Source organism: Gymnodraco acuticeps, unplaced genomic scaffold, assembly GCF_902827175.1.
Source record: "Gymnodraco acuticeps unplaced genomic scaffold, fGymAcu1.1, whole genome shotgun sequence".
In the NCBI taxonomy this organism is placed as follows: domain Eukaryota; kingdom Metazoa; phylum Chordata; class Actinopteri; order Perciformes; family Bathydraconidae; genus Gymnodraco; species Gymnodraco acuticeps.
The window spans coordinates 2,862,543-2,886,157 of NW_022989947.1; the positions used below are offsets into that span (position 1 = coordinate 2,862,543).

The 23,615-nt window shown below is 40.4% G+C and overlaps 1 protein-coding gene across 2 annotated transcripts; it reads left to right on the forward strand.

The window, feature by feature from the left end:
- The first annotated feature begins 1,763 nt into the window (after positions 1-1,763).
- cratb (carnitine O-acetyltransferase b) lies at positions 1,764-23,062 on the forward strand. Of its 2 annotated transcripts, XM_034210318.1 has the most exons (15): positions 1,764-2,396; positions 3,327-3,548; positions 4,061-4,179; positions 4,612-4,665; positions 5,039-5,204; positions 6,072-6,246; positions 6,378-6,468; positions 7,560-7,647; positions 7,723-7,823; positions 19,094-19,213; positions 19,452-19,574; positions 20,714-20,849; positions 20,961-21,023; positions 21,109-21,246; positions 22,150-23,062. In XM_034210318.1, the coding sequence occupies exons 1-15, from the start codon at positions 2,346-2,348 to the stop codon at positions 22,351-22,353; spliced, it is 1,851 nt and encodes a 616-aa protein (XP_034066209.1). In that variant the 5' UTR covers positions 1,764-2,345; the 3' UTR covers positions 22,354-23,062. The 2 variants fall into 2 exon arrangements, with proteins under 2 accessions (XP_034066209.1, XP_034066210.1); XM_034210319.1 differs by lacking the exons at positions 1,764-2,396; positions 3,327-3,548; positions 4,061-4,179 and adding an exon at positions 4,218-4,517 and having other exon boundaries at positions 4,563-4,665.
- Positions 23,063-23,615: the final 553 nt, after the last annotated feature.

Below are 23,615 nucleotides of genomic sequence, written 5' to 3' on the forward strand. Positions count from 1 at the left end.
TTAAGCTTATCCATTGCATTGCATTTGTTCAATAGGTTTGTGTGTTACCCTCACGTGTGTGATACATATGAATATGGCATATGAAAACAAATTAATTTGACTGACTCATGAAAACCTCGTCCAAAGTAACAGTAAAATAAAAAGGACCTACACAATAATACTCAATCAAACTGATACAGTATAAGGACTGTGATATCCAGCCATTTCTTAAGTATAACAATAAGATTATGACCTGTTTTTAAAAGAAGATAAAAAGTTGTTTGCATGGAAAGAAGTCTGTAACCCATGCATGTAACTTTACATCTGTTTGTTCAAAGTGTCCTCAAGGTGATCCAGACAGGCTGGACCAGAGGAGGAGAGACAGATCTGGAGTCCTAACAGCAGAGAACTTCAGCACGGATTCCAAGGTACACCTTTTTCATACTTTACAAAGAATGCATAAAGTAATGACTCCAATACACTGATATACATGCCATTAAACATGGTTGAATACTAGATCACCCACACATCAGTGATGTTGAGTGGACTTTCTTAGCAAAAGGTTACATTTACATTTTACCAAGCAACATCACATAGTGAGAGCTGCGACCCTTTGTCTTTCAGTGAGACAACCGAACAGAGCAAGCTTCTACAGTTGCACTAAGTTTTGATAACAGTTAAATATTATTTTAATAATACATTTATTTCAATGTTGATGAATTTAGAACGGTTGATTCATAATCTGATTATCTTTGTAGTACACTGTTGGATTTAAAAAACACATTCAAATACAAAAATCATTATATTTATGAACAAACAAACACACCTCTTTCTTAAATAACACACTTGCTCTGCAATAATATGTTTCTTGATATTTCTGTTAGGAAAGGACACGCCTGAGAGACAGGACTGCTTCACCATGTTCTCTTTCTCTGAGGGTCCAGAAGAACATCCAAGAGGGAAAGGAGAAGCTGATGTGATGAAAAACATTCAGATACATGATTTTCAAAGTAATTATTTTCAATGCTATAAATTCGGTGTCTAATAAAATTCAAATACTTCTGTCTCTTGTTTGCTTCCATAGAAGAGCAGCTGATTTGAAAAAACAAACTCGAGAGGCGGCTGAGTGACCGCAGTGCAGAACCGCTGTATAGTTGAAATCTCTTAACAATGTTGTCCATTTTAGACAGAGGCTTATTATATTTACAGCCCTTAATAACATTCATTTTCTGGGCTCAATATGTGTCTTGGCCGTTTTCGTTGTGATCGCTAAATTCCCCTTGTTTATAATAATCACCGTTCCTTCAGCAGGATACTGCAGTGATTTCAAGTGTGATTTTAGCAAACGAGTGCTTTTGTTTTGAAATCACTTCCGTGAGTTTCGCCCCGCCCCTCGCTCAAAATGCAAAATGGCCTCTCAGACGCTCTTCCGTTTACGTGTTTAATAAAGAAAAACAAATGGACGGTAGATACACGGATTCTTGTAGAACCACGCTACACAAAGCAGATAGCAACACCTGTAAAAACTTAAGCATAGACATTTAAAAAAAGGGGATACTGTATCGACATTTTAAAATTGTATTTAATTAAAGAAAAAGCCCTAACAAAACAGCAGGGCTCTGTTTCAGTATTAACTAAAGAAAAAAAGACAGCAACATGCAGCTGACATCACATATTTGCTGAGCCTAAAGATAATCATAAATAAATAACATGGTGAAAATAAATATATTGCAATGCTCAAAACAGCAGCATCCGACCGTCTCTATCATAAAAAAACATAATACAAATAAACGTATTGCAATGTGCAAAACAGCAGCATCCAACCGTCTCTAATCCTTGGATATTAGGCTACATGTCACTGCATGCATGCACGGAGCACCCGTAGCGCGGAGATCATGATATCATTCTGTCTTGTTGTATTACTTAACAACAACAAAAACACCCAAACAATTGCTCGTTCGCGGGCGCGAGCCGGCTCCCGTCGTTCACTTAAAAGAGCCGGCTCTTTGAGCCGTTCGTGACTCGGTGACGTAGATGTTTACAGCAACATTTTCACGTCAACACGTGTGCAGACTTGCAGCGTCAGTTCAGCTCAGTACGTGCATCTTTGCATGTTCGCAGTTTGAAGATACAACACTTTTCTTTTTACCACATGCATACATGCGCTGATGTTGTCAAACTAGGATCCATCGAGCGACGACTCTCTTCTGCGTCCACCATGAAGAAGAAGTAGGAGGAGGGATTTCTTCTTCTTGACTTTGACGACCTGACTGTGGAAACTGTGCAGAAAGTTATCAGAATATAAATTTAAAGCTGCCTATTGTGACACAGATGCAACAAGGGGTGGATTTCTGATTTAAGGAACCATGATTTGGAGGAAAATCCAACCAGGAACCTGCAGAGCATGGCTGTCTCGGGTGAGTCGTTTTCTGTTTTGAGAGTTAACTTAAAGAGTCATACTGTTTACATATTGGTTTATAGCTTTTAATGCAGTGTTATTAGTCGAAAAGGAGGCCGCTAATCATGTTTCTACTGTCATAACTTATACACTTCCTATTTTGATACGCCCCCTAGTCCTGCCCTGCTGTTATTGGCATTAAATCAAACCTTCATGGAAGTCATTGCACTGTGCTGACATGCAGTGAAACTGTACCAAAACGTTGGTTACTCTTATAACGTCACTATTTGGGCGTGTGCACTGAACAGCCATATCCTTAACACCCCTCCCCCCCTCATATGATATGATACGATACATATACATTTTGTAAAATATAAAGGTATTTTACCAAAATATTATAACAACAATAAATACAATGGAAAATATTACCTGAAATGTACACATGAGTGTTGCAAAGTTGAGTTGTTATACTATGTCATATTTATTTATTATTTTTATAAAACGTCTTAGAAAGGATATACTCCTTCTCCTTTGTAAGATTAGTTGATGGCCAGAAAGATAATCACCAACTATTCTGATAGTCTATTTACTATTTCAATATTTTTCCATTCAAACATTTCCATAAATTCTCTAAAAAAGGGAGATTTCCTGCTTTTCCCTTTTTGTACATCTTAATAAACTGAATATAATTGGGTGTTCGACTGACAAAATTAAACTTAGGGACATCACGTTGGACTTTCAAAAACTGGGATGGACATTTATCAGTATTCCCTGACCAAACAATAAATGATGATGAAAATAAGTGTTAGTTGCAGCCCTACTTCACTATAAAATCCATTCTTAGTGTCAAGCTCTGCACATTCTGTCATCATTGTGTACAGTGAAGCTCAAACATTAAAAAGATGGAACAAGAAGAAAAACAATCTTTAAACTTCTCCCTTTCTTCCAGGTTTCTTTGAGGCAGGAGCTGTGTTTCTCCTCAGTGCCCCCGCAGCCGGTGCCCCCTCTGGTCCAGACGCTGCAGAGTTACCTCAGGAGCCTGGAGCCCCTGCTGCCCCCCGATGAGCTCAGCCACACCCGCAGGATAGTGCAGGAGTTTGGCAGGCCCGGGGGCCTTGGTGCATGGCTGCAGGCAGGACTGGAGAAGAGAGCCAGACGCACAAAGAACTGGGTCTGTGTCCGCTGGTATCAGTGTGGGAAATGTGACAGATGTCAGGGACGGATATGGGTGTTTTTAATAAAGCACAGATAGAGCAACAGTGGTGTGTTTGAAGCACTCACAGGCAGATTTAACATCACTGCTAGGTATCAATATCAGGCTAAAGCAGTGGTGCCAAAAAGCAAAACAGCACCTTTCCTTCCACTCTTGTAGAAAGGTAGCTCTGACCCCAAACAACCACAAATAATCAATTCCAGTTTGTTTTTGTCATTGTAAGCAAAGTAACGCAATTATACATTGGACAATAGAAAAAGCACAAATTCACAACAAAAACGACATGCATCCGCCAAAAACCCTGCACAAAAATACTTATATTTCAATGCTTAAAATGTATTCAAAATGTAATATCTTTCAACTGTGATTTCTTCTTTGAAAAAAATCTGTTCCACCCAGATTCATGGAAACCTTTTACAAGAGTTAAATGTCAGTCCTATTTATGTGTGTGTGGCCTCTCTCCCCTGTAGATCTCTCCATTGTGGGTGCAGTGGGCGTACTTGGAGAGCAGGCAGCCACTGCCAGTGCATTCAAACCCGGCCATCTCTCTGCCCAGGAGAGATTATAACGGCTGGAGGAGCCAGCTAGTGTGAGTCAATGATATCATACACACACTACAGACACACTGATGAAGCAGTGTACTGCTTTTATAGAAAACTAAGATAGTGATACTTTCTGAAAGCAATTGTATTGTTTGTTGTTACATCATTGTTTCGAACTTCCCGTATTTGTCATTGCTGGAGGTTCATAAATTAAAATATCCCCCCAAAAACAATAAAATATAATAAATAAGGGTGTGCTGTGATGTCTTTGTTTCCAGTAAAAACACTGGGTCATGATGTTGCCCTTAAAAACGCATGTGTATAAGTAATCTCCAAAATGTAATTTGACTCCTCGAGCGTATGTTAATGAATGACTGTTTGTGTTGTAAATTAATTAATTTCCATCTGCATGTTAAAAAGAGATCACGTAATGTTACTGTGTTACATAATACAAACGCAACCATTCTGTCTCCATTTAGGTTTGCATCTAAACTCATTGCAGCAGTTCTAGACTTTAAGGCCATAATCAACACGTAAGTATGACATATTCAAAAAGTAATTAGTCATTTTCATGTTTTAAAGGTATTCTGATGAATAAATCGCCAAATGTACAAACACAATACCGATTCTCCACTGCATATCAAAGAAAAATAGTTTTTCACTCCACAAATTTTTACTTCAAAGCTGTAGTAAATTTGCAGATGGACATTTTACATAGCATTCACAAGCTATAACATCCATTTGTAGAGTTTTAGTCTGGTATGGGCTAATCTATAAAGTGTTGACTACACAACACAGAGAAGTGATCAGATACTTTGTATCTACAGTACAGATGGAAACATATAGCTTTTGTACTCATTATATCATACAAACATTAAGATGGATGTGTGTGCTTCTCTGTTTCAGCGGCCAGCTGCCATTGGAGCACTCGCGAGGGAAGCCTCTGTGCATGGAGCTCTACCCGCTCCTCTTCTCCTCCTGCAGGATCCCCGGCCCCAAACACGACCACATCGCTCACCATGGGCGCGCCCGACGCTCGCCGACACACATCACAGTGGTCAGGAACTACCAGGTGGGATGAAGCAGTCTGATTTAAAAATGTTTTGCTCTTTTAGTCTCTCTGATCTTTATCATCCTTATTGGATTGTAAATCATACCACAGTGCAGACATGTTGAGTCTTGTGTTATCACACCTCTGTTTGTTTTCTTTTTTATTATTTTGATTCCTTGTCTCAACCAATTACAAATGTGCAGATCATTGGGAATCACTTTAGTTTTGGCAGCAGGTCAGAGAAAGGAAACCAAACCAATCTGAACGCAGTGCTTTTAAAGCCTCATTCTCACTACCTTTAATTTACCATCTCTTTTCTATATATGAGATAAAGTTAGTTTTCATGCTAATAATGTTATTATAATAATGTAAAAATCTGCCTGTAATTGTCTTTTTAATAATTAGTAATTTTGCTGATTTTCCAGCTAACTCTATCTTGGTTAATTTTTAAATAACTACTGATAAAGGCCACAATTCATTTATTTATTTTGGCATTTTTGTAATGCACTTTTCCCACTTTTATTGAACATGTTGCACTGCAATTTTTCTTGGGATGAATTGGGAATGAATTTGATCTTATCATATCTTTATATGTTATTATTATTGAATAGTTTTCGGTCCATTTTCTGAGGATTGGCTGATCGATTAACAGAATAATTGTTGGTGCTGTTAGTGTAGTATTTGTGTTGGAAGCAGACAAAGACAAAGAAAAAAGTCCCAGAGCTTAAATAATCACAAAAAATGTGCTAACTGAGAACACAGCCCTCCTTGAGACGGTCTGTATCTTGGAAAACATTGCGTAGTGAAAGCTTAACCAATCCAACATTTCTCAATAAATCATTCATAGAAGACAGGCGTAACAAAGATGGCCTCCTGTTTTTCTTCTAGTTCTTCCAGCTGGAGGTTTACAACAGCGACGGCTCTCGGATGACGGAGAGTCAGATCCACGGACAGCTGCTGAGGATCCGCTCTCAGTCCTGGAAGACGGACAAAGAGCCGATGGGCATCCTGACCAGCGAGCACCGTCACACCTGGGGACAGGCCTACGACCGGCTGCTGAGAGGTACATCAGAGCTACATGCAGACCTAGAAAAGGGTGTATGAGGCCTTTACTGTGCATGTCACTGAATAAACCGAGACATTTATAAATACTAAGTTATTACTGTCTTTTTATTTCTTCCTTTTATGACTCAGATAAACTAAACAAGGAATCAGTGCGGCTGATAGAGACAGGACTTTTCTCTCTGTGTCTGGATTCTCCCGTCATGAGGATATCGGATGAAAAGTATGGTCACACACACACACACACACACACACACACACACACACACACTGACACGAACAAGCTGCATCTCTAACTCTTTCAGTCTGCTACCTCTGTTTCGTCCCCACTCAGGTATTTGTGTTGAGCAATCCTGTGTGTTTGTTAAGATACCATTGTGTGTTGACATCAGGTTCTTAAGCAACAGCGTACATTTGTCATTTCCTTTATTTGAAACGTTGGAGCAGTCGCTACTTATGTGCAGCTTTATAACTAAAGACATTTACATACTCAGGTTTAATGTCTGCAAAAAAAGAAATATTTCAAGGCCTTTAGACTTGTAGTGGTGGAAGAAGTACTCCGGTCCTTATAGTTAGTCCTCTTTTTTCTTCTTTTACCTTCATTTTAAGCAGGATTATTCCAATTTTGAGGCTCCAATGTTGTAATAAGTGATTAAAACAGACTTTAAAGGTGGGGTAGGTAAGTTTGAGAAACCGGCTCGAGATACACTTTTTGTTATATTGCATGGAATGCTCTTAACATCCCGATAGCAATGAATATCTTAAGTGCTTTGACAAAAAATCCATAACAAAATGTCATCTGTGGAAGCTGTAGTACTGTAAAAAGCACGACGAATCATTTTAGCCGGCCCGGCTAAAATAACTGGATGGCCTACCTGCCTGTCAGCCTTCCATCTGTGCACAAACTTATCTCGTGCCCTCATTGGTCATGTGCGCGTTCGTGTGTGTTGGAGGAGGGGCTCTGTAAGGAAGTGGCAGATTTTTTCCGGCTGTGTATTTTCAAATTCTAGCGCACTCGAGCTGGTTTCTCCAAAATTACCTACCCCACCTTTAAGATTAAAGCAATATTTATTTTACTAAATAATAGTATAAGAAATTTATTATATAAGAAACATGCAACAGACAACAAACAAACATACAAAACCATCATCAGAAATACCATTATCTGAACTTAACAAAAATAGAAATAGTCATTTAAAAGTATTCATGAATTGTACTAAAGCACAGTACTTGCCTAAATGTACTTACCACCAGTGACTTTTGATTATTTTGTTTCTTTGTGTCCATCTTGTTTTTTCCAACTTTGATTGACAGGTATGCCAGTCGCAAGGCAGCACAGATTCTGCACGGAGGTGGGACGTTCTCAAACAGCGGCAACCGCTGGTTTGATAAAACTCTGCAGGTGAGCAGCAGCAGTATTCACGTATGACAAGAAAAGCTTACATATTGATACAGCAGTCTGACTGTGTCTCAACAGTTTGTGGTGGGCGAGGACGGCTCGTGGGGTCTTCTGTATGAACCAGCCACAGCCGAGGGTCCGCCCATAGCAGAACTGCTGCATCACATCCTCGATTACTGGTGAGATAACATGAGACGAGACGAGATAATATCCTGTTCTCACTACTGTTTACTTAGTGGTATTATCTCTTTATTGTGTATTAAGTAAGTTACTTAGTTAAATGTATCTATATATATAGCGCTTACCATGCTGGACCATATTAAATGAAGACAATAGGCGCTTTCACACCGGAGTACTTTTCCCAGTAGAGTTCCGATATAGTTCCGAAAATGTGCGTTCACACCAAAAAAATCCGGAACTAGAACTTAGTTCATGAGAACCTTTCCACCCCCTTTTCAGTCCTAGAAGAGCAGGTACTTTCATGGGAGAAAAAGGTTCCCATTTCTGATTGGCTGGGCGGATTGCAAACCACGCCCCGTAAAACTCCCAAAAAGTTTTGTGAAGCCGCCATTTTATTTTCCTCGCATTAGCATTAGCCCAGCGCACAAACGCAGAGAGACTAACTTATGGCAACACAAAAGAAAACATGGGAGCGGTGGAAATGAGGAGGTGTCGGCGTTCTGGCGATTTACTCGGAAGGCGCAGCTTCTACTGAAGCCAGTCCCCAACTCCGGGGACTTCCGGCCGGGGACTTCGGGTGGCAGTATACGCCGTGAAGTTGTTTGCGGCCTGCCAGTAAACCCAAAGCAGAAGAAGAAGAAGAAGAAGAAGAAGTGACGTCAGCGGCATCATTTGACTAATCTTCCCTCACGGCCCCTACACACGGCGGCGTGCGTTGAAGCTTGCCGGCGGGCATGTCTGACACTCGACCAACAACCAATCACATGAATCTCCCGCCCCAGACACACAAGCAGCGGTTTGATTGGCTAGAGCTTGTACTGGCCTATGTTTAGAGTCGGCGAGGTCCTGATAATTTATTCCGGTAAATTACTCTGACCTACTAATTGACCTGACCGAAGTTATTGAGTCTATGTAAGTTTACTGCTTGGCTCAGATCCACCAACGTCAGCAAGATCTCACCTCTATTAACTCCCCGAAGAACCAGGTTCAATTAACTGCTGTTTCAATTCAGACAACTCTTTTTTAATCTGTTTAAGGGATCCCGAAGGATTTTGATATCAGTAAATGGAGTGTGCTCCTACCTAAGTGTGTGTGGCAGGGTGCAGTCTTACCTTTTAAGCAGGAGAGGAGAGCACAGGTGTCTTTTAAGTTATCCCAGTCCAAAAAGGTGGGATCAGTTTATTTGAAGAAAAATAGGTCCAAACTAATACAGGGTTTTTACCTTCTCTCTTTACAACATTATAATCATACTAAAAAAATGGTGCTGTGATCATGTTCAAATATGAAACTTTAATTCACAGTCTTACATTTATTACCAAAATGTTTAATTTCAACTGCCCAATTCAGTTGTGACATTTTAAAAATCTCCCGACAGAATTTAGAGGTATTTCCTCATAAAAAGACCGGTGACAATAAAAAGCGCATTCAACTTTTCATTCACCAAATCAATTCACATCAGGTTCATACCTTTTCTCCGACACAGACGGCGGGTACTAACATTCAAAAACACACACCTATCTCCCGCAGGTATTTCGGAGGAAGATCCTCACGGTGGCGGTTACTAATTACGAACACACTCCTATCTGACACAGATGGCGGGTACTAACATCCACAAACACATACCTATCTCCCGCAGGTATTTCGGAGGAAGATCCTCACGGTGGCGGTTACTAATCACAAACACATCTCCCATCAAATCATTCCACTCAGCATTCCAACCAAGAAATTCACTCAGCATTCAAAGAAATTCACTCAGCATTTCAACCAAATTCACTCAGCATTTCAACCAACAAATTCAGGAGATATTTACCAAGTTTGAGAGAACCTTACCGAGAGCTATTAACCCAGCTCTGAAGGACAAAGCCTACCGGGAGAGAGTTTACCAGGGGAAACCCCCCCTCTCTCTCGCGCTCTCTCAAAAAACCAGTCTCTTTATGCTCAAAAAACCGGATCGAAACCCCAAAAAACAAACACCTCCTCTATTCCCAACCAACATATTCTATTGGCTATGGCCTAAGACACACCTTCCCATGTTTGTGTAGAAAACAGGACATGAACAGACATATTCTATGGCTATCATAACCAACTTTTTGAGGTCTCAATGTTTTTCTCCTTCAGTCAGGAGCCCCCCTCCCTGTGAACTGCTGTCAGAGGAGAGGGAGAAAATGGCCTACTCTCTTATCAGAGACACCCATAATTCTTATAGGCCTTACACTCAACTTAACAAACCACTTGGTTTTGTTTATACTGTAACTATAGAAAAACCTAAAATATGAAGCATTTTCATTGTGGGTTATACAAGAATATAATTGATTATATTTGATTATAACTAACTTTCGTTTTAAGTATTAAACATACTATGAAAACTCTCAACACCCTCTTTTCAAAACGCAAAGTTATCAAATAGCAACAGATAAAATTGTAAGCATACATATTCAAAAACCATCAAGAAGCATTCTCATTATGGGTTTATACAAGAATATGATTGATCATATATGATTTATAATTAACTTTCGTTTTAAGTATTCACTTCATATGGAGATCTCAACACCCTCTTTTTAAAACGCAAAGTTATCAAATAGCAACAGATAAAATCGTAAAAACACATACATATTACATCCGTAAAACTTCAAGCATCAATATCATGAAAAGTTCTTCAGTATGTGTAATCAGGACGACCTTTTGATGAACCTGGTGTGAAAAACACCGAAAACATGGTACCTCACTGGAATGTTCTCGAGCGAGGGGCCCATCTGTTGTTCCAGTGTACACTCCTAAATCCATGTTGCTATCTGATGTAAATCCTTGACCCTGACCATGGAGGGGTTGCAGTTTTTCGCTGGACGACATCTCCAAACGAAAGGCCAGATAACTCGGTCGACATTTGTTATGGATTTTTTAGACCTCGTCAATAATCGCTCATGACTTTGTGACAAGGTCAATGAGGCCCCACACAATGATAGCACAAACGAGGAACCAGAGGCATATGAAACAGCTTAGCTGGCACTCGCTCATGACATCCTGTGTGTGCAGTGTGAGATTAGGTGTATGTGGTGCCAGTGTGGTGCTCGTGGTGACTTGGCACGTCACTTGTTGTCGTCTTCCGTTGGTGACTGGGACATGTCACTTGTTGTCGTCTTCCGTTGGTGACTAGGACACGTCACTTGTTGTCGTCTGTTTCTACCGTCTCTCCTGGCCTGTGACTACGACCTTGAAGTGGCTGACATGGACCCACGTGGCTCTCTCGGTGACCTTGACCACTGTCTGGGTGATGAGGAGCACCTGGTAGGGACCTTGCCAACGGTTGGATTTCCAGCTCTTTCTCCGGAAGTCCTTGACCAGCACCAAGTCGCCGGGTTGGAGATGGTGAAGTGGACCAGTGGCAGGGGGTAGGTGGGGTTGCTGCTACCTGGCGTCTGATATCTGACCATGCAGTTATCAGGTAGTCGTCATCCTTTTCTGGGAAATCCACTGCGATCTGAGTGGCTCAGCGGGTAGAGATGCAGCCTGTCCCACAGAGCTGGAAGAAACATCATCCTCCACAGGGGTACAGGTGACTCAGCCGCTGATCCATGCTGCACAGGTTTCCTGGGTCCAGGACTTGGCTTCACTTGAGGCACTGTGACTGAAGTTTCCCCGCTAGGCAGGTTCAAATCCTCTTGGTAGATTGCTGAGGTATTAATCTCAACAATATAGCTAAAATCAAGTATAAATCATTTCTCTGATTCATAAAAAGTTGTTTCAGTTAAAAAAATAAACAACTTCCCCAAGGGTTTTCTCAAGGGGGTCATATGTATTCCATATTGCTCTGGAATTTCTATATACAGCAAGGTGATTGTTTCTCCTCTTACTCAGTTGGCCTCTAACGGCAGAAAGCACTGGGCCATAATTTACTCTTATCAGTTTAACAACCTGACAGTCCTACATCTCCATGCTGTGTGAGAACCAGCAAAAAAGAAGGAGAGATGTGCTAAAAAAAAAATCAAATTTAAATGAATACTCTTTTAGGGTGTAAGCGTATATCAATTAAAATAACTGAAAAGAAAACTAATAGTGTAAAGTTAAAAAACAATGAGAAAAATAATATAAAGGTTATTTTCCATTTCCTCTTTGATACTGAGGTATTCTTCATTCAAGCTCTAATGATCCATATGCTAATAGACAGAGTTTCGTCTTGCCATCTTTCTTTGCATAATTCAATTAAGATTCTAACAGTTCTACTGCTAAATCCTTTGCATTTGAGCTATTGCTTGTTACTCAGATTTAAATTCCCTCTTTTGCTCTATCGAATATCCCTTGGTACAGAATTTACCAAGACAAATTCTAACTTATTGTGGGAAGATCCCAGAAAAAGCCATCCTCTCCTGTGGAAGAAAGCACATTAACTGCCACGTGTGTGTGTGCAAAACATGTCATGTGATGTGAGACTGATAGCATCAACAGTGGATAGGTAGGCCGCAGTCATATTCCTATCTGGATTCTAAACTCAGTTGGCTCGGGTGAACCGGTTCTCTCTTCTGGAGTGAAACTACGTTCCCAGAGATTGACTTCACTGTATCCAACCCTTCTGATTTAGTTTTAAGCTAACCCTTCTCTGGACTTCGCCCCTCTCTGGTCACCCATACACGATTTCTGAACTTAAACGGAAAAGGTGTGATAGTTAGATATGACCTGACCTTTGCCCTAGGTAGCTTTTCCATACATATAGGAATATATTCAGCCTTGTCAAATTGATTGGAATGTCCCAATTTGTTTTACAGTTTTTTATACTCCACTCTTTGGCTGCTCTAATGCCTGATACTTCTATGGTAAAGACCAGATCGGTGTGATTCCCTTTATCCTGCAAGGGTGACAAAACTTTCTCATTTTTAAAGTGAGTGACATTATCCATTCCTATTCTCTCAGTTTTAGGAAAAAATACTTATATGTTCCGCCATTTTAGCAGACACTGTGTTCCAGTTGCTCTGGTCAGAGGATAAACATGTTTATGACTCCCTCCATTATCAAAGGTCACAAGGAAATACTTATTCCCACTGGGAGTGCGGGTCAGAAAAGGACCTGCTATGTCAGCACTAAAAATGGTTAGTGGTTCTTCCTCTATTATTTTAAGATGCTCAGGATGAACTTTCTTAAACCCATCCACCTCTACACATTGAAGACATGTTGACCATGTGTGTTGTAAGTGCAATCGCAGTTTCGGTAAGAGGATTTTATGGTGGAGACACTATTTTCTCATCCGAAATAGGCCCACATGGCCTAAACTGCTGTGTAATTCACGCACAACCTAAGGAGCTTCTTCAGGTGGTACGTGAATGCTTCCACCCTTTTTCCATATTCTAGGGAATATGGCAGTCAGGTGGTTAACTCGTCCCGTGCTGTAAGCAAGGTAAAACTTCTCTATTACCCTGATAGTCAAAATTCGATCTTATCTGTATGGCTACGGACATGATTCCACTCTACATGCCTGCCTTTAACTCTGCAATAAGACCCTCAATAGATGGGCATGTGTCAGCGCTTCACCTTTCACATTTATGAACTGCCTTTGTTCCCAATTATTAAGCTCTTTTTTACCCGCTTTGTAACAATAATCACTATCAGTAACAATATGGATGTGTGTTATTTTACCTTTTTTAGCAAAAAGAAGTCCCTAAACAATGGCATTTGCCTCAGCAGTTTGTGCTGTTCCTGGTATTGTACCCCTTTGCTTGCAAAGTACTTCACCTGAATTCGTTTTTATTATAAAGGCCCAAGTGGCTGCTTGGTCACCTTTTCGCAAACTCCCCTCTGTCAACAATGTTATCTTTGGAGCAGCGGTTTCCTGTAAAGGTGTCATTATTTCCCTTTGTGGCTTACTTCCTGATGTCCTTTACACTCCACATCTGGATCAGACATCATTTTCCATTTTCCCCATCTACTCATCATTGCTTTTGCTCCCTGAACAGTTTGTTTAGTAGCTTCAGATATTGAAAAATAAAGAGTGTATATGCACATTTTGGTACCTTGAGACATTTCCCTCAGGGCTGGATAAAATCTGAATGCAAGTGCAAGATGCTTCTCTTCAGGAGAGAATTCTTCCTCTGTTCCTGATCAAGTCATGGACATGAATAACACAGATTTTCTATCACCCTGGTTCCTTATCTCCACACCTCCTCCTAAATCATTCGTGGCTAGATGAACTTCTCAAGCTTTCTTCATATCTCGCGTTGGTAGTTTCTGAGAATGGGTCTCAACATACTCTTTTGGTTTTTGATATTGATATTATTGTTCTGGTGTTAAGATCATTTTTTGAATCTCCCTCTTTTCTTAACAACTGGAGCTATGTCTATTTTAGATCCGACTTGGTTAAGAGTTGAGATGTTCATTGGTGAGAGGAACACTATTTCCCTTGTGCTGGGGTGGGGGATGGGTAGCCTACTTTTGGGAGAGTTCCTTAAAATCTCCAGATCTTCCTCTGTGCTGAGGCCATAAAACTTTTAATGGTCTTTCGTGGTCTGCTCAGATTTTCTTCCCCTCCAGAGGTCACGCCTGTCTCTGACCCTGTGTGCAGCACCTTAGGAGCAGAGAAAGGAGGAGATTTTTTTTCCAAAAGTGTAAGCTCCATTCATGAGCAAAATAGCACCACATTTTACTCTCCCTGACTTGTCTTTAAAGCGTTCTTTAAGGCTTGAATTGAGTCTTCTGTTGTGTAACGGAAAATCCCATTCCCAAAAAGGGGTCAAAAGCAAATAGTTTAGTTGATTTTGGTAAAGTATTTGAGCTTTAGCTTCGCAAAAAACGTTCGCATATTAGTTTTGAAGATATTGTTGGGGCTTGATATCTGCTGATAGTTCCCACATAGGTTTTTTCTTAAAAGTACATGCAAAACAACCGGTATTTGTGGGTCATCTGATCACCACATTGCCTTCTGACAGTTTAATAGTCCTTATCATATTATCACTCTGTGCTTGCATGCTAGGACCTATTCTCTTTGCCAGAGCTACTGCTATTTCTCCTGCATGTTTTAGCTTCCTATTAGCAGGGTTCATTAACCTGGTTTGTTGATCCAGTTTTAGGATTTTCAATATTTGACATTATTTATTTCGAACATTCCTTTTCCCTGAATATCATGTCTAACAATGTGTTTTCTTCCAGGAGTAGTAGATGAGATACTCATAAATGGCATTTGTGAGCTTTTATCCCTGTATGGTGGAGGTAGGGTCTCAGACATTATACCACCTGCTTGTTGCTCTCTGTCCAAACGGTAGTCTGACAGGAAACGTATTTTGGTCGCGGTACGCCCGTGGGTCTGGGCTAAGCTGACCAGGGCGGGCAGAAGCTCCGGATTTTGCTTCTGTGTATCCCTCCCTGTGTGGTTGGCTCCGAGTCATTAAAAACTGCGTTCTAACCTCATCCGCCATTTATTTTTTTTACATTTTTTTAAATTTTATTTAAGGGTTTACGTTCACTCTTTTATACACATGCAAGTTCCTAGGCTATTACTCACACCGGAGGATCAGTTCCGACTATACCGTCACTTGGTTCTAGGTTACTCTTTCTGGATTCAGCTAGTACATGCGGATACCTCAGTTAAGAGTGTTATGTATCGAGCTTCGAGTTTTTTCAACAGCATAGGTACCTTTAGACCTATGTTTATCTTTATTAAATCTCCCATTAACTCTTCCCCACGTTATGTTTTAACGCAAAAGTTCAAACCGCAGCTCTTTGTCAAGTCCTACCTATAAGTTTCAAAGTAATTGGACAGGTACCGAGCAGTGCTCCTACGGCTGACTTCACTACCACCAAACCTGTATTTAAAAGGACCACAGGGGCTTCTCAATTTGGCTAGGGGAAGAAGAACCTACTTTAGCTTCTTTAACAGACAGCAATATCCGATATAATATAACCCTCAGTCCGGTGCAATAGTATCAACTTAAATTACTACACTTTTAGGTTAAAATATATATTTCTAGGATTCGGGTAGGTATTTTAACAAGACTTTCAGCCTGTATTTAGCTGATTTGTACTCATCGACTTTTTTCACTAGGTCGTTTTGGTTCTTGTATTTTGACTCTGTAAAAGTATTACTTTTCACAGAGCCCCACGTTGGGCGCCATGTTTAGAGTCGGCGAGGTCCTGATAATTTATTCCGGTAAATTACTCTGACCTACTAATTGACCTGACCGAAGTTATTGAGTCTATGTAAGTTTACTGCTTGGCTCAGATCCACCAACGTCAGCAAGATCTCACCTCTATTAACTCCCCGAAGAACCAGGTTCAATTAACTGCTGTTTCAATTCAGACAACTCTTTTTTAATCTGTTTAAGGGATCCCGAAGGATTTTGATATCAGTAAATGGAGTGTGCTCCTACCTAAGTGTGTGTGGCAGGGTGCAGTCTTACCTTTTAAGCAGGAGAGGAGAGCACAGGTGTCTTTTAAGTTATCCCAGTCCAAAAAGGTGGGATCAGTTTATTTGAAGAAAAATAGGTCCAAACTAATACAGGGTTTTTACCTTCTCTCTTTACAACATTATAATCATACTAAAAAAATGGTGCTGTGATCATGTTCAAATATGAAACTTTAATTCACAGTCTTACATTTATTACCAAAATGTTTAATTTCAACTGCCCAATTCAGTTGTGACATTTTAAAAATCTCCCGATAGAATTTAGAGGTATTTCCTCATAAAAAGACCGGTGACAATAAAAAGCGCATTCAACTTTTCATTCACCAAATCAATTCACATCAGGTTCATACCTTTTCTCCGACACAGACGGCGGGTACTAACATTCAAAAACACACACCTATCTCCCGCAGGTATTTCGGAGGAAGATCCTCACGGTGGCGGTTACTAATTACGAACACACTCCTATCTGACACAGATGGCGGGTACTAAAATCCACAAACACATACCTATCTCCCGCAGGTATTTCGGACGAAGATCCTCACGGTGGCGGTTACTAATCACAAACACATCTCCCATCAAATCATTCCACTCAGCATTCCAACCAAGAAATTCACTCAGCATTCAAAGAAATTCACTCAGCATTTCAACCAACAAATTCAGGAGATATTTACCAAGTTTGAGAGAACCTTACCGAGAGCTATTAACCCAGCTTTGAAGGACAAAGCCTACCGGGAGAGAGTTTACCAGGGGAAACCCCCCTCTCTCTCGCGCTCTCTCAAAAAACCAGTCTCTTTATGCTCAAAAAACCGGATCGAAACCCCAAAAAACAAACACCTCCTCTATTCCCAACCAACATCTTCTATTGGCTATGGCCTAAGACACACCTTCCCATGTTTGTGTAGAAAACAGGACATGAACAGACATATTCTATGGCTATCATAACCAACTTTTTGAGGTCTCAATGTTTTTCTCCTTCAGTCAGGAGCCCCCCTCCCTGTGAACTGCTGTCAGAGGAGAGGGGAAAAACGGCCTACTCTCTTATCAGAGACACCCATAATTCTTATAGGCCTTACACTCAACTTAACAAACCACTTGGTTTTGTTTATACTGTAACTATAGAAAAACCTAAAATATGAAGCATTTTCATTGTGGGTTATACAAGAATATAATTGATTATATTTGATTATAACTAACTTTCGTTTTAAGTATTAAACATACTATGAAAACTCTCAACACCTATGATTCGATTGGCTGACGCTTCCGTCGAAGCTTCAAAAGTAGAACATTGCTCTACTTTTGAAGCATTAGGCGTAGGCTACATGTTTTACTTAATGCAGTTCGGCGAAGCGTGATGTCACCCCATTCAAAGTGAATGGGAAGAAGCGTTGAAGCTTCAACGCACGCCGCCATGTGGGGCCGTCAGGGACTTATAGAGAGGCGAAGTCCCGCCCTTCTACTTCCGCCCCATGGGACCTTATTTCGGAAAAATTATGTATTGAAGTCAATGGGGAGAGAAAGATTATCTCTCGATCCCGTTTGAATTATGCCACGAATTACACATATGATGTTTGTCAATCTTAAAAAATTATTTCCATGTCAAAAAAGTCAGTTTGTCGTAAAACTGTTGAAATATAAGACTATGAAAAATACGCAACTAGAAAGACTACAAATTCCAGGGTCGCCTAATGGCGCATTTCCACTGCAGCGGGTAGCCCCGTTTAAGCGTCCTTAATCGTCCTCAAGTGGCCAGGCCAGTTTTTGGTGGCCTTTCCATATAGCCTAGTACCGGCTAGCGGGTACTTTTTCCCTCTTTTTCCGGCCCCATAAAATCGTAGTTCTATCAGGCCAGGGCTGAACTAGTGACGTCAACACTCTCGACTGCTGATTGGTCAGAGAGAATCGTCACAAGATCGCACGCGAGATCATCCCTAGCGTCGCATATATATCTAGAAGCAAGCTTGCAGCATTTTTATACACAGCATTTTTTGACGTTCCTACATCTCATTGGGGATGATAAAATCCAGCGGAACAACTCGAAATGTGAAAGTGTTCCAGGATGTCTCTGCACAGATGCCCCGCCTACACTGCGTTGCTACCCCAGGTCCTAAACTATAATGGAAATGCACCACGGCCTCGGACGGCCAGCGAGGCAGCCCGAGGCCTGAGCGAGGACCCTTAGGGACGCGTAAACGGGGCTACCCCGCTGCAGTGGAAATGTGCCATAAGTGATGTCATTAACGTTACATATTACACTCGTGTTACTCAACCTAACTAACCTTGTAAAGCCGGTCCCGCATGCTGGCTCGGAACCGACTAATTCCCTTTTGTGTGTGTACAGTTCTCAACATGCCCAGACTTGTAGTGATTTTCACCTCTTTTAATACTTTTCGCCTCATTCTGAAAGAAAGAGGTGAAATGTGCGGTCTCGTGTGAACGGACACGTTTCTGGTCCCTGTTGCGTGTGGACGGAAGACTTTTTTGATAACGATTGCGGTCCCTTTGCGTTATCGTCCTCGTGTGGCTCCAGCCTTATTCCGGTGTGAACGCGATCTGCTCTTTAGTTCATCAGAACTAAAGAGTTCTGATGAACTAAGTACGGCAAAGTTCTTGGTGTGAAAGCGCCTTATGCTGACATGAAAGTACTGTCCATATGTCTTATGGTTTTTGAGGCCCAATTGTAATGCATTTCCTTAAAAAGTGTATTTAAAGAATCCTTTAAAAGCTGCTGCTAAAATTCTTATTAAAGGGTGCTTAATAACTCCAAACAACACTCACAAAGATTACCTGTGTTACTGAATAAAAGTACCCTGATTTAATCATAATATGTTATAATAAAATCCTACAAAGCTTTACATCATGCACACTTGTATGTTTTCTTGACTGTAGTGAGAAGCCAGACCCAAAGAGAGCACCGCTGGTTCCTCTACCGATGCCCAAGAAGCTTTACTTTAACATAGACCAAGAAATCAAGAGGGACATAGAGCATGCCAAGCAGAACCTCGATATGTAAGTTTCACACTATAAATGTAGAGTTCACGATGAGTGCTTGTGATGATAAGAGAAGAATGCCCTCACTACTCAGCGTAGGCTACATGTTTGCTTTGTCTTGAAAAACTAACAAAGCTGATGTGACCTTAGCCCCAGAGGTGTAAACACATTTATCAGGAAAGGAAGCTGTCATTGACCTTTGAGATCAAGGCCTTTCCTATAAGTCTGTTTGTAATGTTTTTGAAATCTCCTGCAGACTAATCAACGACCTTGACGTGAACGTGTTCAACTTCAAAAAGTTTGGCAAGGAGCTTCCTAAACAGCACAGCCTGAGTCCAAACTCCTTCATCCAGGTCGCCCTGCAGCTCGCCTACTACAGGTCCACCACATGACACACTAACACACATACACCACTAACTTTACAGATTTAAAATATAGCAACAAAGCTTTACTTTTATTTTTTATTGTCCCTAAAGGGCAGGTTGTTTTTCCCAGGTCCGCTGCAACTCTGACTACTTTTAAATCCAGTCTGAAGACTTTTATTTTTGCCGCTGCTTTTAATTGAACTATTCACATCTTAGACTGCACTGTGACTTTTATCCATGTATTTTTTCTTTTAATGTTTATTTTATTATCTTTGCTTTTTAATGACTGATTTTAAATGCCATTTTCTTAATGTCACTTTGAATTGCCTTGTGTTGAAAGGTGCTATATAAATAAACTTGCCTTGCCTCATTCATAAGAAAATTAACACAATATAAACATTGTGCAAAATAGTATAAAATCAAGTCGAATCAAGTTAGTGATTTATATGTATAACTTAAACAATAAAGGTTGACCAGGGTGATTCACTGAGAAATTAAAATACAGTTAATGAGTGAACACAACTCAGAAGAAATTAAAATCTGTTAGCATGAGGAAGTTTCTCAGGAGTTTTAGTCATATTTGAACACACAGGAGACAATATAACTATTTTTAGATCCAGTGTGACTAACACTTATCCATTTATAGCTCTGAAAAAAATTCAGAGACCACTCAAATGTTCCCTTGAATCTCAATCTCTACATGTATGGCAGCCATTCGATCCAATGTCTGTTGAATTCCAACACAGAGAAATGTTGTCAGTAGTTTATTGAATAAAATAAAATAAATCATAGAAAAGTTGTTCCTTTTAACTTAAGAACATGCATCATATTTTAAAATTTTCTTCAGTATCAAGCACATTTGCGTAAAGTTGTCTGTTAAAACGTGGCTGTGTGGCAAACAGAACTGCTACTAGCTAATTCAGCATCCTTTTCAATTTAGGCCAAAGAAATGGGCTTCAATTGTAGCACAAATCTAACCGAATCAATGGCAACAGTATACTTCCTGCTTGTATCCAACAAACTTTTATGGAAACTGCAGTGTCAAAACGTAGCCGATTGTTTGCCCTGTAGCGTACAATGTTGATGAACAAATATTGAATTGAACAGTGCTATTAGGTTTTACTCCATTAACTCCTTTCCTTTTTGTTTTTAGAGTCCACAATGAGGTCTGTGCTGCCTGTGATATCGCCTCTCAGAGGATGTTTAAAGGAGGAAGAACCGAGTATATCCGCTCGCCCACAAACCAGACGCTCAAGTTCATTCAGGCCTTCGATGATCCATCTGTCTCGGTGAGAAACACCATAGAATTGATCCCCTGTGGCTAACACAGCATTTATTTCAGCATGTCTTTCAGGTGTGGAGAGATGTAATCATAGCGTGTTTAATTTCTTGTGTTGCAGCACGAAGCAAAGCTACAGCTGTTCAGAGAAGCTGTTGATGCCTACACAGCTCTGACTCATCAGGTGAGTGACAAGTCAACTTTCATTTGTCATTTGATATTAACTGATAAACACTTCTCTCTGAAATCTCTTTATCGGCTCTGTTCAGGTACTTAATGGACACGGCATAGACAACCACCTGCTGGGGCTCAAGCTGCAGGCCATCGAGGAAGGACTGAGCGTCCCCAAAATCTTCATGGACACCGCTTACGGCCTGGCAACACACTGGAAACTCCGGACCGGACAGGTATGTTTCTGTGTGTACAAGTGTGGCTTTGCTGGTCTGTTTTATGGAAGTAATTGACAGTCATGTAGCACAAGAGGAATTTGTCTTTGTTTTATGACACAGTGAAAATATACGAGAGAACTTTCAGCAGGTGAATCAGCAGTTTTTCTGTTATGCGACATGTGATGTTCTCTTAATGTGGCATATTTACTGCCACAAAATGTAATTTAGGAGTTTCCAGCAATCACTCTGCTGATGTTCTGTGCAGAAGCTTGTGTTGTCTTTATGGCTCTATTTTTACATGTTGTGTTATTACCCCTTTACAATATAACTAGCTGCTTCATAATGGGAGTTATCTTGCTTTTCTTTTCCCTGGTGATTAATTAATCAGTCAACACTACTTCCTTTTCACACTTTTCTCAGTCTCTAGCCGTTAATATACATAGAACAAAGATTAATGAGTCAGCATTAGATCAATAGATTAATTAGTAAAAGATGAATAACGGCAGTAGTTGCCAGATGTTTTGATATTAATGAAAGACATTTAGGTATGTTTTGATATGTTTATTTTTTTTTTTAAATGGCCAAATTTGAGATGAGTTTTGTCTTTATATCATGTATTGTATGTGCCATTTAATGTCATGTCAACTGCGGGGGGAAGAGAAATCTCTATGAAATGTTCCTCAATATTAGCAAGCACTATTTTAGCCATTGCTTGCTTGAATAATATTCACAAGGGCTGGATAATGAGGTTATCAAGAAAAGAAAGGAAAGGAACAACTACTTTCATGATTAATTTGCTCAATACTCAAATTAATTAAGTATTTGAAATCCAGAAGACAATGCTGTGAGATATTTGTTCATCTCTAACTCTCTTTCTTTTGGTACATGAGCTCACGTGCATCCTCCCTCTTGCTCCTTCAGGTGCCTGCGAACACAGACAGCGTGATGTGTTTCGGGCCCCTCGTTCCTGACGGTTATGCCATTTGCTACAACCCTCAAGCAGACCACGTACACTTCTCCATCACCGCCTTCAACTGCTGTGAGGAAACACATGCGGAAACATTGGCTCTCATCCTGAAGGACACTCTGTGTCAGCTACAGGAGCTACTGCAGCCTACTGTGTAGAGCTGCTCCTGTCCTCCAACCTCTCTAACCTGGGAAAATAAAGAAAATGTTATTATCAATGTTGTTGTCTTCATACGGCTTGTTTTGAATGTTATCTTGTACATGTAATGCTTCACTGGAGCGGTTAAATCTGAGCTAATTTTGAAGGCAGAAAACTGTCTCTGGGGTGCTTTTGATGCTTTTTTTCATGAAGCAATAAATCACTTTCCTTTTCTTGCAAGAGCTGACCAAGCAGCCTACATTATGCTCTCCAGCGAAAGCACTTAAAGGTCATCTAATGCTCCATTATGTGAAACCAAAACAAAGTCAACGTGACACTCAGTCATTGATCAGAACAAGCCAAAACGTGTCTGTAGAAACTGACTGCACTCCCAAGTCATGAGATGACCTGTAGGCTTTCTAGTACCCTCTATTGTGAATAAATATGTTCCAGCTGTTGCACATCAGCTTTAATAGATACATGTTTTTGGAAACCCTTTATTGTCGTATTAACCTGTCTGTTTGAAATGGACCAAAAGCCAGAAATCTGGTTCTATATGTTGACAATGCAAAGAAGTATCAGCTTTTGCCTACTTTGGAGCAACCTGATCTTCAGGATGTATTTACTTTATGCTGAAATGAATGTAAAGAGGCTTTGGCACTCCCCCTTGCTACGACCTATTGTTCTACTCTCAACCTGCAGGACTGGTTAATAAAGCCTGTGATCACATGGTTTTGCATTTTGAATGATTTGTGTGAATGTGTGTGAGAGAGTGAGAGAGTGAGAGTACAGTGATTGGCAAAGGTGCAGCTGTGTTTGTTTCAAAAGTCTGCTTGTCGTACAGTGTCTGGTGCGACTTCTCAGGCCGCTGACCCGCTGAGATAGGGAACAAGCAACACCTATTTGATGTGCTGTTTCAATAATCCTGTTCTACTTTGGACATTAAAGTTCATTTCAAATTAAGAAAACATTAGGGAAATCCAGTAGGCCTACATGAATTGTACATGTGCAAAGGAGACAACAATGATGTGGGATTTGCAGTAAACAGAAATGTGAGAACCAACACTCATCCCTTTCTTGTTCTGCTATGCAAGTGGACAGTATTAGTACAACATTATTAAAGAAAGACACATATTTGTGATGGAAAATGAATATCTGAACAACGACATTTATAATTTTTCATTTAAAACAAATTGTTTACCTTTTTAGTAACATACTGTAGGGGAGTGTTATGTGCCCACGCTGCTGATTGGACGAGCTGAAACCGGAAATGACGTTACAG

Bases quoted from the DNA above. Each gene is read 5' to 3' on its own strand.
- cratb (XM_034210318.1), top strand. From the start codon at position 2,346: ATGATTTGGAGGAAAATCCAACCAGGAACCTGCAGAGCATGGCTGTCT. The intron at 7,824-19,093 runs GTGAGATAACAT...TCTTGACTGTAG, and splicing joins CATCACATCCTCGATTACTG to TGAGAAGCCAGACCCAAAGA. The intron at 19,575-20,713 runs GTCCACCACATG...TTTTGTTTTTAG, and splicing joins CTGCAGCTCGCCTACTACAG to AGTCCACAATGAGGTCTGTG.